Source organism: Magallana gigas, chromosome 4, assembly GCF_963853765.1.
Source record: "Magallana gigas chromosome 4, xbMagGiga1.1, whole genome shotgun sequence".
Lineage (NCBI taxonomy): Eukaryota > Metazoa > Mollusca > Bivalvia > Ostreida > Ostreidae > Magallana > Magallana gigas.
In genome coordinates this window covers 4,561,018-4,579,819 of record NC_088856.1, presented here as the reverse complement: position 1 = coordinate 4,579,819, position 18,802 = coordinate 4,561,018, and the positions used below count along the sequence as shown (strand labels likewise).

At 33.3% G+C, this 18,802-nt stretch overlaps 1 protein-coding gene across 4 annotated transcripts in view; it reads left to right on the top strand.

Annotated features, from left to right (window-relative positions):
• LOC105325837 (uncharacterized) overlaps positions 1-18,802 on the top strand; it is a 77,368-nt gene that overhangs the window by 10,360 nt on the left and 48,206 nt on the right. For 2 of the 4 annotated variants that reach the window (XM_066080994.1, XM_011425564.4), the window contains exons 1-2: positions 13,999-14,155; positions 17,750-17,831. The exons of 1 other annotated variant lie outside the window; for it this stretch is intronic. In XM_066080994.1, the coding sequence (XP_065937066.1) occupies positions 14,116-14,155; positions 17,750-17,831 (122 nt within the window). In that variant the 5' untranslated portion in view covers positions 13,999-14,115. Of the gene's footprint in view, positions 1-13,998; positions 14,156-17,749; positions 17,832-18,802 lie in introns of those variants that run through there. One more of the 4 variants, XM_066080992.1, reaches the window with a different exon arrangement.

Here is an 18,802-nt window from a genome sequence, read left to right as displayed (position 1 = left end):
ATCCAAAAATAGGCATGTTCCAGAAACAAAAGAATAAGTGGAAAAGGGAAGAGGGCATCTGCTTCATTGTTTTCCCCAACACCATACCAGAATCAGGCTCCAGACATTCTAAACTTTAAGAGCATGACAGGAACAACTCAAAATATATATTTGTGGAACCTCACATTTAACAAGAAGAACTTTGGATAAGAAAACTAAGTACGGCCTTTCCGTATGGATGCAACGATAATGTTGAAAGTGTGAGGGATCTTTCAAGTGCACAGCGTGCCAATGTTAATGTAATAGGACTGTTTAACAACATTAAGAGACGTAGGCGAAATCATGGACATCAGTCTTATAACAAACTAATTATTCACGTTGACGTTGTTTCCTTTGATTTATTATTACCTCATGTAAATAAAAATTGGGTCACCATTACATTTGCATCAAACTTTACTCCCTTTGAAAGCGTTAAACAATCTTCTGGAAAAAGTAAAGGAAACGCCGCTTTTTGACTTTTCTCCACCGGAATACAGACTCGGATCCATGATTATGGATATTGCTTATCATCGGCTTTTTAAACCTACACAAACAGAAAATACTTCTTTTTTGCACCACGTTATTTTTTCAAACTGCCAACAAGGGAATCGATGTCGTTAATAAATGCAATATTCTTAATCACAAAAAAGTTCAGTCCTGCATTCCGCCATATTTCAAGATAAAGTCAACCACTTGTATTTCCTACAATTATACTTCAACCATTGCTTCCAAACTCTTCAATTACAAACAAACTCTACAAAACCTTAACATCGAACATCTGAAAGATATCCTCCAACGTGCTCATATTCTTCTTCGCCCTACAACTATAGTCCTGCCGGACACGTCATTACTAGTGATGTTAATGTAGTTAACAACGAAGACCTAAAATCACTTATTATGAAAGGACCAAAGTTTAGGGAGCCTAGATCCTTTACATGGCGTCGTAAATTTATACATATCATGAATTCTGTTGAGGATTACACCAAGTGATTGGCAAACTCTGAAAAAGAAGAACTGGACTCTGAGTGGGTTAAAAGCATCAGATGTATATTAAAATCTCGTATTACCCAACTGAGAGGTCACATGAAAACCATCTATCCTTTTGTTTTTAATAAAGCAGAAGTGAGAATACAACTAGACAAATTGCATGGTCAGTATGTACTGGTCCCTGGTGATAAGGCAAGTAACAACATTGTCTTTGTTTGTAAGGCACATTATATTAATTGCATTTTCAAAGAACTAGGTTTTGATTCCACACATGGTAATCCTACTTACAACCATAGCAGCATTTAAAAGCCAGAAATACTTCAAAATCATAAATATGTAATGGGTAGCTTTAATAATCCCAACACACAAAATGAATTAAATTTAACTTATTTGTACTGGATTCCAAAGCTTCACAAAAATCCTTACAAACAGAGACATATAGCAGGTTCAGGCAAATGTTCTACCAAACCTCTCTCTTTACTTCTTACTAAAATTCTTACAGTAGTGAAGGAGAAACTTCAGAAAAACTGCACAACAATATACTCTGAAGTGGTGTAAATCAGATGTGGATATTAAAAAAGTCTAAAAAATTATTAGAAACTTTGAGGTCACAAAATCTTAACAAAATCAAAAGCATCAACACGTACGATTTGTCAACCCTTTATACAACCATTCCTCATGACAAATTAAAATCTAGGTTTTTTTACATCATCAACTGTTGTTTTTTTGATAAAATTGGAAGTCGTAAAATGATTACCTTGTCAGTTGAAATCTAAAAAAAATTATTATGTCAAAACCATTCTGATTGCACACACAAGCACCCTGAAGTTGACATAAAAAGATGCTCGAGTTTCTGATAGACAAAATTTATGTAGTTTTTGGAAATCAAGTCTTCCAACAATCTGTTGGAATTCCCATGGGTACCAATTGTGCCCTATTGTTAGCAGATCTATTTTTGTATTCTTATGAAGCAGAATTTATTCAAAAACTTGTACGTGAAAAAAATAAATCACTCGCTGTAGCCTTCAACTCAACATTCTGGTATATCGACGACGTATTATCAATTAACAATTGTTATTTCCATACTTACGTCGACTCGATATATCGCAGTGAACCTGAAATAAAAGATACCACAGAGTCTGCGTCATCTGTTTCATATTTGGATATTTTACTGGACATGGACATTGATGGTAACATTACAACAAAACTTTATGATAAACGCGATGACTTCAATTTTTCTATAGTCAACTTTCCTTACTTATGTATCAATATACCTTCATCACCTGCATATGGTGTTTTTGTCTCTTAGTTGATTCGATACACAAGGGCATGCTCCTCGTTTGAACAGTTTCAAAGACGAAGTAAGCTACTGACAAACAAATTGATAAAATAGGACTATCAACAGTCTCGCTTGAAGTAATCTTTTCGTAAGTTCTATGGTCGATACGCCGACCTTGTCAACAAGTACAATCTTCCACTGGGTCTTATGCTGACTGACGTTTTTCATACTAATTGTTCGACCACAATTAATCATCTAATCGTCTACGGACATTTCCAAAACATTTTCCCCAATTACGACAAAGAGCACACGCCGGGTGTGACCGGTCAGCAGAGGATGCTCACTCTTCATAGGCACCTGACCCTACCTCTTTCTATTTGGAGGTCCGTGTTGCTCTGCTTTGAATGTGTGTTTCTTTTTATGGAGTTTTGAGATGGTTGACAGTTTGTTATTATCATTTTTTCTTCAAATCATAATTGATTTAAACTGTTAGGACTACATATTTTTACCAATATAGCAAACACTTTATTTTTTTAAATTATTTTTTTTATTTTTTTGTAATGGTTTTCTATCTGTTTGTCTGCATTCCACTGTCGTAATATTTTTGCATTTAATTCAGTCTTAATGTCAGTAAGTGGTACAAAGACCTATATTTTTTCACCCTGTATCTGCAATAGAGACGTATATGTATAGGAACGTAACTTTATTTATTGTATGAACCAAAACAATAATAATTCTTAACATCATCGTGTTCAACACATAAAGTAAAAAATATAATATGTATTATGAGAAAAATACGAAAAGATTACATTGTTCAGTTTATCTTAACACTGATTAAAATGTTTGTTGAGTGTGTCATTTTAGTTCATGACAGATAGTCGACATTAATGAACTGTCGTATTTCTCAATGATGGTCTGTCGAACTGCCTTAAAATCGAAACACAATGTTCCGTTGATCACTGAAAGCGGAATTTTTGTCTAAGATGACCGAGAGGTTAACGTAGTGGGCGCTTACTGCTAGGAGAGTGTGTTTCAGAGGTTATGAAATCAAGCCCTGGCCGGGGCGGAGGTGCAGCTCCAATATAGTTAACGTTTTAAATATATATATATATATATATATATATATATATATATATATATATATATATATATATATATATATATATATATATATATATATATATATATACAGTATTTAACAAACGGCACGAACGGTTCTGATGCACGAACAATTACGCACGATACACGAACTATTAAGCAAGGTACACGGACGGTCACCAATTGACTGAATTTTCACCACACACGAACGATAACGATAAAAAACGCAAACGAACGATTCTACACTATTGAACACGCAAACTCAAAACTAATTTGAAAATAAGAATTTTAAAAAACGTATTGCTTGATTTTTAACCACAATGTTTTTATTTTATTAAAGAATTGCATGTACAGTACCAATGCTCTTTTTAATTTTACGAGATAAATGACCTTGGATAGGATCCACAAACATATTAAATTCTTTTGTCTCCACCATGAATATAAAGTTCCATTTGTTTGCCTGCATTCAACTCCCGTAATGTTTTTGCATTTAATTCAGTCTCAATGTCAGAAACTGGTACAAAGACCTACATTATTTCACCCTGCATCTGTAATAGAGACGTTTATGTCTAAGAACGTAACCTTATTTGGTGTATGAACCAAAACAAGTCTTTACACAATCGTGTGCGGATCAACACATAAAAAACGTAATTCAAATTTAAAATATTTCCATGAATATATATTAATTTATGAGTTGATAACTGTCTGGAGAGCCGTCATGGCTGAAAGCGCGAACAGTAAACAATTTATTTAATTTTGACTGTCGCTTTCTGTTTTATTTATTAAAGTATTTTTACTGTACCGAGGCATTATCTATCGATCGATCGATCGATCGATCTTTCTATCTAACAACATAGTTGGTGACAAACGGCCTGCACGATTCTGATACACGAACGATCGATCGATACAAGAACGAGCCTCTGAACAGCGTGTAGACGAGATGTACATGATGAATATTGTTCACCATTATAGAATTGTATAACAAAATCGAATCATTATGTATGTCAAATCCCTATTTATTGTTTACCTTCTTAAACGTGGAGAACAGACGTACATGCAAAGTATAATTGTGCAACCTTTTACTGCTGCCGACCGAACATTATGGCCTTGAAAAGTAAGAAGAATCCGATTCAAATAAATGAATATCCTAACGAATAATGACTGCATACACATATCTCAGAAAATATTTTAATAAAGATGAAATTAAATAAATTATTTGAAATCGAATATAATTTTGCATTCATTCATTCCTTCATTCTTTCATTCATCCAATAATTTATGCCTCTTTTCAGAGAGTACAAGAAATGTATATTATATAAGAGCATAAAAATATATCTAATAATTGGTGGTTATTAAAAGAAGATGTTGTTGAAAAGAACCTTATATCACATTAAACATCTTTTAAAATTATGTATTAAATTTTGTGATTATATATATATATATAGGTGTACATTTTTGTGACTAATAGAAATTTTGCTTACAGTAGGAGGACATTTTCTTGAGAAAAGACGATAAAAACCTTCCATTATTAGGCAAACACCGTTTGATTTCAGTGTATTAACCGTAAGGTGAGATTTGTTTACTATTCTACTTCAGTTATATGCCGCGGACATTATTCTCCAATATACCACGAACGTCATCAGACAATTATCAGATCAGAAATACCAATTTGTCTCGCACTGATCATGAAAGTACAACTTCAAACCGTAAAAAGTTTTAAAACCATGTCAATTTCACGTGTTAGTTCCAGTCAAAACAATGTGTATTGCCTCCAATCTTTATTTTTAAGAGATCAATGCGGCTGTTCCTAGGACCTCCCTAGCATATTTTCACTGCATGTTTTTACATAAAATATATAACGTGTAGTAGTAATAATCGTATTAAATTGCCCTTAAAATATTAGGAATGTGATTCAAAGATATTTTATAAATAAGTGAAGAGTATTAAAATCCTAAGAAAAAGTCTGTCGTCTGCATGTTATTCCCTTGATCGATACACATGTAAACATTACCAACAACTCCGTTGGGGCTACACGGAACAGCCGTCAAAATGACCTCGATCGTCTCTCTATAGAAGAAACGATCTGTAAAAATACTGGACTGTTAGTAGAATAGAAATAAAGTTCTTGATTTCGTGAATGCTGCAGGATAATCTCCTTGGTCTCGAAATGTTAAAGCCTCGGCTAACATATTTCAAAACAACATTTCTCGACCTCGGAGGTTATTCTGAAACATTCACGAAAACTCGTACTTTATGTCTTAAATATACTGAGAACGTTTCATACATGGAATGCTCAGATAAAACCAGTACTGATAGATAAAACTCAATTATTCAGTAAAATGAGGTCTTCATGGTTTTAACTGATTGCAAAGTAAACAAGCATTTCATTTACATGGTTTACGCGGTTTATGTATTTTCTCTGCAATGCTTGCTATCTTCATATCCTCATGAACCACCGATGACATAAAATTTTTATTAAAGTAACACCAAGCAAAATGGAAATTAGTTTGAAGATGTTTATTTTTGATTATTAGGTTTAACTTTTTTTGTTGTATTTTCAAAACTTGTTGAAAATAATTTTTGTCTATGGATTTCTATAAGGTTGCACTTACTAAACAGTAAAAAAGAAAAACTCTTTATAGAACCACTGGTACTAAAACTTTGTTTATTCCAAAATAAAACCATTTATTATACCCGCACTTTCTAAAGAAAGTTCGGGTATATTGTTGTTATCCTGTTCCGTCCGCCGTCTGTCCGTCCGTCTGTCACGTTTTCCTTTCTAAAACTGCTCTTACATCTTATTAACCAGCAAACTGAACTCTCTGAGTTTGATTGGGGGTGTCATGTTGTTTTGTAAAAAGGTTTTAAAAATTCTGGTACTGGTAGTCCTGGGGGTCAAATAATTTGTAAAAAATGACGTTTTTTCACAAAAAACCTTCTTCCTCGAACTCCTCCTACAAAAGTAGACAAATTATCTCTTGGAATATATTTTAGGGTATTATATAGATACGCAATAAGGTTTCGAAAATTTCAATTTTGTCCAGGGGGTCATTTAATGGCTGAAAAATGGCGTTTTTTAACAACAACAAAAATGGTTTCAAAAACGTCAACATTTTTTGCAGTAGCCAAATGATTTTCTAGAATATGATTGGGGGTGTCGTTTTGAAGTGTGATCATGTTCCAGATTTTTTTTTTATTAAGGGGATCAGTGGGCGACAAAAAATGACGGTTTTTTGCAAAAAAAATATGGTTCCCAGAACTTCTCTTACAACGTTTGGAGTAGATACGTCATCTTTTGGGATATAATTGAGGCTGTCCTATAGATGTGCAGTAAGGTTTTAAAAATTTAAATTTCATCCAGGGAGTCAAATAGTAGCAGAAAATTGACCTTTATCACCCCAAAATAAACATAGATCCCAGAATTTCTCTTATGATTTAATGGATAGACACATCATATCTTGGGATATGGACTGTTCCATAGATGTGCATTAAGGTTTTCAAAAAATTAAATTTAACACGGGGCTCATGACCTACATACCGTTTGATTTCCTTTAAGGATCTAGAATATATATGGTTAAGGGGTTGTTAACAAGGGGAAGAAATCTCAACCGTTTTCGAGATAATTGTGCACTTCCTGTTTGAGGGGATCACGACCACCCCAGAGGCCCATGACCTACATACCGTTTGATGCCCCTTGCCACAAGGAACAAGAATATATATGGTTTAAGGGTGGGATCTCAACTGTTTTGAAGATATTAAAGTAGCAAGGGACAGTTTCGGATAAGGTATCCGTCAATATTTTTGTAAAATTGAGAGTTGCTGTACTTGAAGGCTTATGAGTGCTGTTAAAATTCATGAAATGATTTTTAATGATTATCATTAGTTGGGTATATCCCTCTAACTATTTTTAGAATCGGTAGGACAACAAAGTAATGCCTTTAAGCAAAATAGTCCCTATACTTGCAGAGTGTATATACATTTATTGGGACATTTTAAATCAGAATGCTTGACACATGTCAGAAAAGAGGATTTTCAATTTTAAAACAAGTGTCAAAATTGAATTATCATTTGAAGAAAAGAATTGAAATTGTTTGATGTACACCCTTTCCAAAACTGAGAAATTCCCTACTTTTACTTTCATTTTCAGAGTTTTTCAATACAGACGCATTTTGCCGGAAAACGAATCTGACTTCAAACCACGGAATTTTAACAGGAAAGAGACAATTTGATGAGCTTTCATTCAAGAGGTCCCTCGTTGCTGAACGAAAAGTAGGGCCGGAGCTATGAGCCATAACGTTAACAATACCGCCTATGGAAAATGCATTAGTGGACTTTACCCAGTTAGAGGGATGTCTCTTTTTGAAAATGATATGCAGTATGTAGGCCCCTTATGTTAAGTACATGAGAATCAGAAGTAAACTGCGAAACTTGCGGCTATGACTGTTGTATTGACTTAATTTACACAGTGAAATTGCCAGTTACAGACGGGAAGTAAAATAACACGAAAAGTAGGTGGATGGGACATTGTAAACTTTACACCGGTAAGTTTCTGACATGTGATGGTGCAACATGCACATGGTATGGAAGGTCAACCCTTTGCAGGAAATTAGCTGGGGAGGTCTAAAAAGCTGAAAAATCATGAAAAATGGGCGAAATAGGAAATGGTCGAAATCTCAGAAAAACCACTATGTAGTAAATTTTACACATTTTGACTAGTGATTTTCCTTAGAAATTGATGATTGGCCTTATAAGGAGTGAATTAAAGGTATTTGTGCTGAATGGGAACTGAGGAAATTCTAGTTACAGAGTTCCAAAGACACTCATCCCCTGGCTACAGGGAATTGTATAAAAAAACTGCCCCCTGCCACCTTAGGGACTTGCTGTTCGAGGGGGTCAGGACCACCCACAGGGCCCAAAACCTACATAACATTTGATGCCCCTTGACATAAAGAACAGGAATATATATGGTTTAGGGGTCATGGTTATAACAGTTTCTGAGATATATGATAATTTCCAATGCCTGGGGAGTGGGGATTACAGATCTAATAAAGTCTATATATTGCCAGTAACAGTCAATATATGATTATGAGAACCCTATATTATTATCTTTGTTCGTTTTCAAGTTACCATTTACAATAGAGTCTTCCCATAAGGTTAAATGTTAGACCCAACACCCTTTTGACCCCTCCCCCCCAAAAAAAGTAATTATCAAACCCCAAATGAGAAAAATCAAACCAGGGTGTACAACTAGATATGCAGGCGTATCGTATCCTATAGTTTTGTACAATTCTGATGAAGAATAATAATACATGTAATAAGAACCGTACAAAACAATAAGACCCCAAATTTCATTTGGGAGACTTAAGAATGAAGATTAAAAAGAGGTAGGATCATCAAACATCAATAATTTAAGGATAATTGATAATTTTTGATTCTAAGGGGTCAGGATGACCCCTTAGGGTCATGACCTACATACCATAATGATTTGATGCGCCGTGACCAAAGGAAGAATACTTTCTTTGGATTAAGGTGGGGTTTTCAATGGTTTTTATGATATTTGATAATATCAGGAAGAACACTTTGGATCATGACCTACATACCATCTAAAATGCCTTGAAAAAAGAAACAATAATATATGCACAAGATATATGATTCAATTTGAGAACCAAGATATAGATCTATCAACTATGTTTTATATTAATACTTCCAATGTATATATATATATATATATATATATATATATTATATATATAATATATAATATAATATATATATATTATGTTTACGACAGGAGCAAGAATAAATTATATGGTTTACGGATGAGGATCTCAAAAGTTATCTATATATACAGTGTATCATCATTTCCTATTTCATAAGGGGGTTAAAGACAACACCTGGGGCTCATGTACTTTACACCATTTGATGCATCATGATGACATTAGAAGATATTTTGTATTTTACTGTTTCCTGGGGTCAGAACAATCCCATATATTCATGGCCTAAATTGTATTGATGCATTATAATACATTTAGAAACAAAGACCCCTTCCTTCCTATTATAACTCATAAAAAGAATAATTGCACTATTTTATTAGGTAAATAAAAGCTTTAAGGTGGTGCAGGACACCTATTGTGATGTATAATTCCTATTGAAATAATCAATAAAGTATAAATATAATATTTTCCCCCAAAATGACGTTACCTTACATTGAAGCGCAATGAGTTATAGCGTTAACATGTCTGTAAGGTCATTAGGGTCCAATGTGTATTTTTGGTAATGTTAAAACTGATATAAATGAATTTTCATGGGGGTGGGGGGGGGGATCTGGACCCCTCACTCCCACCCTTTCTCTAAAACCGTGCACACGATGATGTACAGTCGGCAACCGCCGCAAGCTAGGAGGGAGCAAAATTTAATTTTGTATCTAATAATTAAATAGACCATATATACTTTCTTTGACATAAAATGTTAAGATTATTGATTAACTTAAAATTCACATACAAACAGTTCAACCCGAAATTGCACATCAAGTGCTGCTCATGTGTATTATCATATGGGAAGGGATCTCATTCTTCAGTTATAAAAATTATAATTTTTAAATGTATTACAGGGACTTGCATGTGGCCTTCATTTTTAATTGAACTGGTACATAACAGTGTTTCATAGGGGCAAACAGTTGGTACGGGTATTACTGTCTAATGACAGCATCTAGTTTAAATTGCCTCCTACGTTGAAATAGGAGACTATTAATTCATACACAGAACTATTCTAGAATTTTATGGAAACACATGCGAGAAGAAAAAGTTTAAAGGACTCTTATAACATAAAAACGGACAAATATTAATAGATGTAAAGGTTATAATAACTAGTTCACATAAACTATGGCTATTTTTTTTCTTTCATTTGTCCATTATGTAATATGTATTGTAGCACAGCGCAATAACGCTTTGTACGGTGTAGGTATTGATTACTGTGGTTTCATTAATTTTCGTGGGTATCAATTTTCGTGGATTTTCTGAAAACCACAGTTTCAAGGATACGTAATTTCGTGGCCAATAATCCTATCAATACAAAATGTTAGTTGAAATTGAACTTCAATGAACATTAATTTTCTTGGATCAACTTAACAACGAAATCCACGAAAATTGGTATTCAACGAATATTGATGAAACCACAGTATACCCTTGAATAGCTCTTTTCAATAACTTTCATACGGTAAAAACAAAGCTCCTCATAGTTTTAAACTTAAAGTTATTTAAATAGAGCCATTCATTCATCAATGTTCTAAAATTATTTTTGAAAACGGGTTGAGAACATTGAAGAAATTAATTGAAAATGATATAAAAGTTCGCACAAAACTTGGTCAACCGCTTATGTACAATTTACTGAATTTAAGAGAGTTTTTGAATCTGATATGATGTCATATGAGACAGTTCTTATTTGGATAAAGAAATATCTGACTGGCACAGAGCCTGTCTAAGATCAGCGAAAAATGGCCGACCTCTTACTCTAACAGGCAATGCAAAAATCCCGAAATTCAGTGTCACAATTTTGTATATATGTTCAATTAAAGTTTTATTAGTCTATTAATTTTTGTGAGTAACGGCGCTCCATAGTGTGCCACGGTCAGCTAGTCATTGTTTGTTAGACCGGTTTTCGTGCATGAGCTAGTTCCGGCCAGGTCGTTGATGAGAGAAGGTGTGTCCTTCTGTATGAACCTTCGTGGAGTTTGACAATATGTCTTAGGACCTGTGTGGCCTATGTCTAATCCTGTGTGGAGTGTTTGAATAGAATTCCTGTGTGGTAAAAGTACGATAAACCGTGTTGAGAAAGAACAGCGGTAAGTGAGAAGTATTTTTCATTATCATTTCAATTTAGAATGCGCATACTTAAGTATATATCTATATTGTCCTTTGCTAAGTGTTTTATGACCTTTTTGTTTGTTTGTATAAGAATTTAAAATATGGTAGCCCGACGGTTGAATATAATTTTTTTTTAACAGTATAGTGTTGTAATTTTCACAGAGGACCCGACAATGAATTGAATTTTAGGTGACTAGCTGAGTGGGTGTGGTCGGTTATATACATGACGGTATCATCCGTGGGTGCAGGACAACGACAAGCTAACCATCGTGGACCCATAGTCAACGTGGGAAATGTGACACACGCGGATGCCCGGGCACTTTATGAGCTGGTGATATGGTCCTGAACATCCGACAGACATCCGTGACGAAAGGTTTGATTTACATGACAGTGTGTCTACGCACGTGTACCAGGTTATGCGATATACATGACCGTGTGATGTATCCTTATTACCAGTGATCAACATGAATTGTGGTCTCAACTATGCACGTACCTACTGCGCGTGAATTTATGTATTAAAATATAACTTCCCAAAAGCATTGTCCGGACTTAGTTTTCATAAGTGACATCAGCCAAAGTCGGGTTATTTATTCTGTTTATATATGTTGGGGGTATTTAGGGGGTTAGTTTTTTTTTATTATTATTGTCTGTGTGAATGCGTTGTGTGATTTTTCAGCTATTTGCGTGTGTGAATTGAGTGTATGAGTGTGTGTGTGTTTAGAGAAGGTTGTATGCAGTAGATATATATGTTTTCGTTACACTGTAAATACAGTTATTTTCACGGTTCTGCCTCTTTATCTTTCAAAGTTCAGTTTGTAGACGAGGGAATTTCCAGGCCTTTTAACACAAATTGTGACTTTCAGGGAATTAATTGATGTCAGATTTTATTTTGATGCGTATTTTTAAAATGTGGAAGATGGCTACAGCATATAATGACATATTACCAAAACTGGGTACGAGTACAAACCGATAGCAATTGCTAAAATATTTTCCAGATTCAATCAAACAAAATTTGCAAATATTGTTACTACTGACATTCATAATTTCGAACCAGTAAGTTTGCCAGTAAAATAAAATTGTAATCTAAATATGGTTACTTAAACCATAGAATGTCTGTACTTGGCAATAATAAGCACAAATAAGGGTTTTTCCTTCATATTCCTGACACATGATAGTAAAGCCGTACTAACTCCGGTGCCGAAGGATAAACACGTTACAGGTCAGTATTATCAAAACGTATTCTAAAAAAAAGCTTAGGAGAAAAAACTATGTGTCAGGATTTAGGCCTTTCATGAAAACGCCCAATCACGTCATGACGTCAATGTTAATGACCTTTGGCCTTGTAATTTACTGTGCATTAAGTCTGAACATAATTGATGCTTATGTCCAAAAGTCATGTATTTATCATAAAAGAAACACAAGTTACACAAGACATACATTTTAGATAATATAAGGCTACATAATGCAAAACGATCAAATAAAGATAATTCAAAAATAGGTTTTCAACATATCAAGGTATGTTGTACCTCGATATTTTTATACTTTGAGTATATGAAGAGCATGGTTTATGATTTATGTTCTACGATGATAGATGTTTTACAAAGACTTGTGCCATTATTTCGTGTATTGTCTTGATAATAATTGAAGCGTGCTTAAATTCTGAACACACAACTGTTGCTTGGATGACCTCCCCTTATTTAGATATCCTTACTTTTTTAAATATTTTTTTTTCATTTTTAAATTTGTAGCATTAATTGAAGTTTTTGAAGTGTCATATAATCTTCTAAGTTTTATTCTATCGTTATATCACAAATTTGTCTTTTTAAAAACACAGGTAATGGGGCATTCAGATTTTTGAATTCTAGAGCGAAACGGACATGACGACGGGCTGAGAAAAACAAATCAGCCCAGGGGGACGAGACAGTCCTTGTTGCCGGATGCTGTCTCACTTAGTTCAATACAGGAATATCAGGGCTGATACACTTACAGTTATATCATATATAAATGGAATAATTAGTGACCAAACGAAATTTAGGTTATGACATAGGAAGTGCTATTCTGCCGAACGACGCCAGACTTCTAAAAATCAAACCTTCCATCATTCATTAAACATCGTTATAATCCATTGCATTCACCTTTGGATGATATACTTGTACTAATGCTGAGAACATTCCCTATATAGAATAATCAGCTATTACCCTGTGTTATGTTCTGGTCGACTTAAACAATAATTTATATACGTACTTTTGTATGTTTAATGTATAATTAAATATATACAGAAATAAAGATTTGTGATATAACTTCGGACGCCAAAAAAGCTATAGTCTTATAACAATAACTAGTGAGCAGGTTACTTAATAAACGTTGATAGGGAGTTATCATTGTTTACAAGGTGTGTTTACTTTGAATGGGTAGTGCCATGTTGCGTTAAAGAGGTAGATATTGACTGTATTACTTTAGAGTTAAAAGTTAAAATCTTTAGAAAGCATTAATTAAAAAAAAGACAACGTAATATTGTAAGTGGATCAAGAGCATCAATGACAACTACGACAAACAAAAAGGAGCAGAAGTAAACAGTAAACAGAAATGGCACATTCATTTCAAAATACCGTTGCAAAGATTTAAATCTCTTGATATCGTGTCTTGAGGTAAATGTTCCTTCTTTCCTGTAAGTGCCTGTAAAACACACTGCAATATTCCTGTTCAAATGGGTTTCAATATATTCTCTTTTAGAGACTCAATTAAAATACACATAAAAAAATACCTTTGAATTTTTTAAAATCCAATTGAGTCTTTAATACGCAGTGATTTTTTTAAGAAAGGTGTGCGTGTGCTGATCTATACAAGCGAATACAACATCCAATCGCAAAAATGGAGAAACTTATTCTGGAATTGATTTTTACAATACTTTGTAAGTCATTTTTTTTTTATCTTCTTATCACTTATTTAGGTTGCTATATTTTGTATATAAATATTATAATCACAAAATTACAATATACATAACTTAAAGAAGTAGCCTATATAAATTTCATTATTAACTTTATTAGCAAAAAAAAAAATGTAAGAAATTTAAAATACTTTTAGAATTGTTTTCAAAATGGATAATTAAATCGCCAAAACTTGAAAAAATCCTAACTATCATGAATATTATATTGAGAATTCTTTGTAAATGTGCATGTGTTTATCATTTATCAAAGTGGATTTCGAAACCCGAATCTCAGATTTAAAGTCTACCGTGTTTAAAATTCAAGTTCTTGGTAGGAGCCATGTGCGGTGTATGTTTGAAAATAGGCTATTATGGTTTCTATGGCGGTTTTGTAATTGATTATTGATTTTGGTCTTCAGACGAGATCTATTTTATGTCTTATTATAAAAAGGTTTCAGATTTATAGTGCACTGATTTACGAAAGGTATAGAGACAAATGTTTTCGATCAAATCGAAATTTGAAATGTTAGTTGTGTTTGGAGAATGAATTAATGAGAAAGAATCTTTGGTCTGACCAAAAATATGCATGATTTCTCACAATTAGAAATGGACATTGCGATCTATTAACATATTATATACATCTTTGTTGTTTTAAAGAAAATTAGTAATGGATCTTTGTGAAATTGGCAACGTTTTATCCCAATTGTTAACATTGATCACAACGAATCAAAGGAATCTTTTAACAAATAAAGGACTCTTACAGAAAACCTTGTAAGTTGCAAGAAATGCTATTCAAATCCACTGTATATTGAATATACAAAAAACAAATGTTTATCCTAATTAAACACAACTACTACAGAAATAGATATTGTCCTCCACTTTACTCAGGGTGGGGGATATTTAATTGAGGTTGACCGCCCGTGTGACTGTCTGTCCGTCTATCATTCTGTTTGTGTAACAATTTCCTTAATCACACAGAAACACATTATTTCAATAGAAGGTGGGATGTATTTCATCATGAGAATCACTTTGCAACCACTATTGAAAGACAACTACAATTGAAATAAATTATTTCAATAGTGGTTGGTGATGACTGTCTTATAACAAGAAGACTTCCTTCGTAATCACGATGTACTTTGATTCACATGTATATCGCTAGGTTTCCCATACCACCTGTCATCCGGAACCGAAAATGTTACACACAGACGAAATTATAGACGGACAAACAGTCGTACGGACGGAAAGACCCAAATCTATATCCCCAACCATCATGGGACGAAATTTATTTCAATAATGATGGTGTTTTAATAATGATAACAATTTATTTGATGTTTACAATAAAGTTCATTACCAACTCTTAAGTTCTTTACCAACTACTATTGATAAAAGAATTATTTCAATAGTTATTGTATTTCAAATTGTGGTTTCAAATTGATTTTTATAAGGACATACAACCCAACCACTATTGAGAGAATGAAATAATTTATTTCAATAGTGGTTTTAATGAAACCCATCCCCAACCACCAATTGATGTACTAATTACATTAAAAACTATGTTAAATTAACGTTTTTTACTTATTGCCAAACAATGAAAACAACTTTGAGACCATCATGAATAGTAAAGTGAGAATAACCTGTAATTAGAACAATTGAGACGTCACCATATCAACAGCTCCGATGTTTTTCTGAATGGTCATTTTGTACTTGTTAATTGTTGTTTTTTTAATTTTCAGACTATTTTTAAAGACTATAAATTCAACCAGAAAATGTTTTTGTTTTTAGGTTTTGTCAGGAGTAATTGATTTCAGCAACATTGCTTTTTTTTGCTCTTGGTGAGAAGACTTATCGGCTACAAAATGTTGAAAATTTAATATCATTTTATTTCAAAATTCTTAAACTTTCCTATTTATCAGTGAACATAAACAGGATTTGTTAAGTTTATACTTTGAATATGCAGTGTGATTAAGTCTTAAACGGGTACAGATTGACTTTTTTTTTACTTTAAAGGGGAGAATTTGTATTTTTAGAAGGCGTAAAAACTCGCAAAAATAATATACATTGTAAACTGTAATAACTTCAACAACAGCAATTACAACTACGAACAAAAAGAAAAAAATCCAAAAGTTACCAAACTAAAAAAGAAGATCGCTATCTTTTTAAAATACCGTTGAAAAGTTGAAAAGACTTAAACTACTTGATATAAGTTTTTGAAAATACCGTTTAACCACTTGACAAATTTCTTTAGGTAAATATTCATATGTTTGTGTATGTGCCTTTAAAACCACATTACTCTTGTTCAAATTTAATTTTGAATTTTAAATATAATCTTTAGAAACTCAATTAAAACTGCATATAATGGAAATATAAAGAAATGTCAAAATCCAATTGAATTAAAAGCCGCGGTGATTTTTAATTAGAAAGATGTCAAGTATTATACCAGACGATTTTATCTTCTTACAGCAAATATGAGAAAATTATTTTGGAACTCTTTTTTTACAAGGGTTAGTTAACTTACATATTGTAATAATGATTACGGTTGTTACATAATGTTTTGATTTTTTAAAATCACTACAAGTTCACAAGAAAATAGTTCTTATATATTTAAATACCTGTTACCAATAATCCTCGCTTCGCGAGGCGGGCTTCGCCCGCCTCTCGCTGCGCTCGGTATAAATGTTTAAATCCGCTGATATTTTCATAGTAAACCTTAACAGTGCTGCGAGCACTTCTTTGAAAGGTGTTACATGTAATATTGCAGCAGACAGTAAGGTAAAGACTCAAAATGTATGTCATATCTGCCAAATATACAAAGGCAAAAAAAAAACAAAAAACCCCCCCAAAAAACAAGAACAAACTTGGAAATAAAACTGAAAAGCCTAAGTAAACAAGCCAGATGATATTTAAGAATTAGAATTTTTTGAAATAAATGCAAAAATATAGGCTTATTCGTTAACTAATCTTCATTCACATTTCGTTTAAAAATGAAATAGAAGAAAACTATTCTTGACAGAGTATCTGAAACAAATTTGATCATTGATCATGTTTTAATGACAGCTAGAATTGTTGTTCACCATTGATATAGTTTATATTTGGTCGTGTCTTATAGGCTTTACAGCTGGTGGTTGTTTACTTTTCAACTTTGATCAAATGATTTCACTATAATACAATGCAATTACTTAAATGCATGTGCAATGTGACATTGTAATGGAACACATGTAAGAGAGACACTTTTTGCCTCTGTGGGGTTTGAACCCAGGTCCTCTGGCATGCCAGTCCAGTCCAGCACTCTACCGATCGAGCTAAAGGGTTAACCCTCTAGCCAGAGCTAGTAGAAATGCCATATACTTGACTCTACCACACATACAGTAAAACACGCTTATAACGAAATAGCAGGGACGGGCGATTTTGCTTCGTATTAAGCATAATTCGTTATATCCGTCAACATGTAATAAGTCACGGGAAATTAAAATTACTTTGCTGTAAGCTTCAGTTCATTATAGGCGTGTTTGCTATAATTGTGTTTTACTGTATGTTTTTCGATTCTTTTATCTAAGTAAATAACTTAGCGACGTTTTGTAGGTCTTCCTCTGGCGTCCGCGGCTTATTGCTACTACTATTATTACAGTGGTTACTACTGCTACTACTATTCCAGCTACGACAGGTAAGCAAGTACCAGCTCAGTGTATTCACTCATACCAAATAATGTAGTAAAGGAGGAACATTTACTGTGGAATCATTTATATTCGTAGGGGCAAATGTTCGTGGGTACCGAAAATGTTCCTGGTTTGTTGGGATGTTATTTCGTTGCTAGCAAGTTGGGGATAATTTTTTAATAAATATTAAACTAATCCTTGTATACACGTTCGTGGAAATGTAAACTCATAGGCAAGGGGTACCTACGAAAGCATCGAATATTAGTCCCCCTCAAAAAATGATTCCACAGTATACAGAAAAAATATAAATAAAAATCGTCTGAGGTTTACATACATTGTCGTACAGGAAAGAAATAAAAGTAAAACTGGACTTAAAACAGACTATTTACATCTACCATGTATAATTTTCTCTTTTTCTTACGGGAATATATAGTCAATTCATAGCTCTATAGAAACAGCCAAACTGAAATTTACACGCCCCATTTATCGATTGGTCGAAATCTACAGCGGCTAAAATTGACAGGACTGAAACTGACATGCCCTGTTTATCGATTGGTCTGAGTCTACAGAGAAAATAAACTCACGGACTGCACAAAATAATCATGATGATGCCAGACTCAAAGTTTCACAAGAGACCATTTGGCTGTTCCTTTTAGCTAACGTACTATGTACATTACCAGTAATCTAGTGAATTTTACTAACTTTTCATATTCAATTTATTAACTGGTTAAAGAAAGATGTTCATATAAACAATAAAATGCTTTCTTTGATGATTCTTCGGGTTAAGAAGGTAGCGATCATTGCAGAAAAATTAACATTACCCGCTAACGCGGGTTATATTTTTTTCCTGCAATGTCGCTACCTTCATATCCAGAATGGGTCACCAAAGAAATCATTTTATTGTTTAAATAATCATATTTACGTCAGATTTCGGTATAAAGGATCAGATCAGGAAAACGATAAAGGGAAATAGACAACA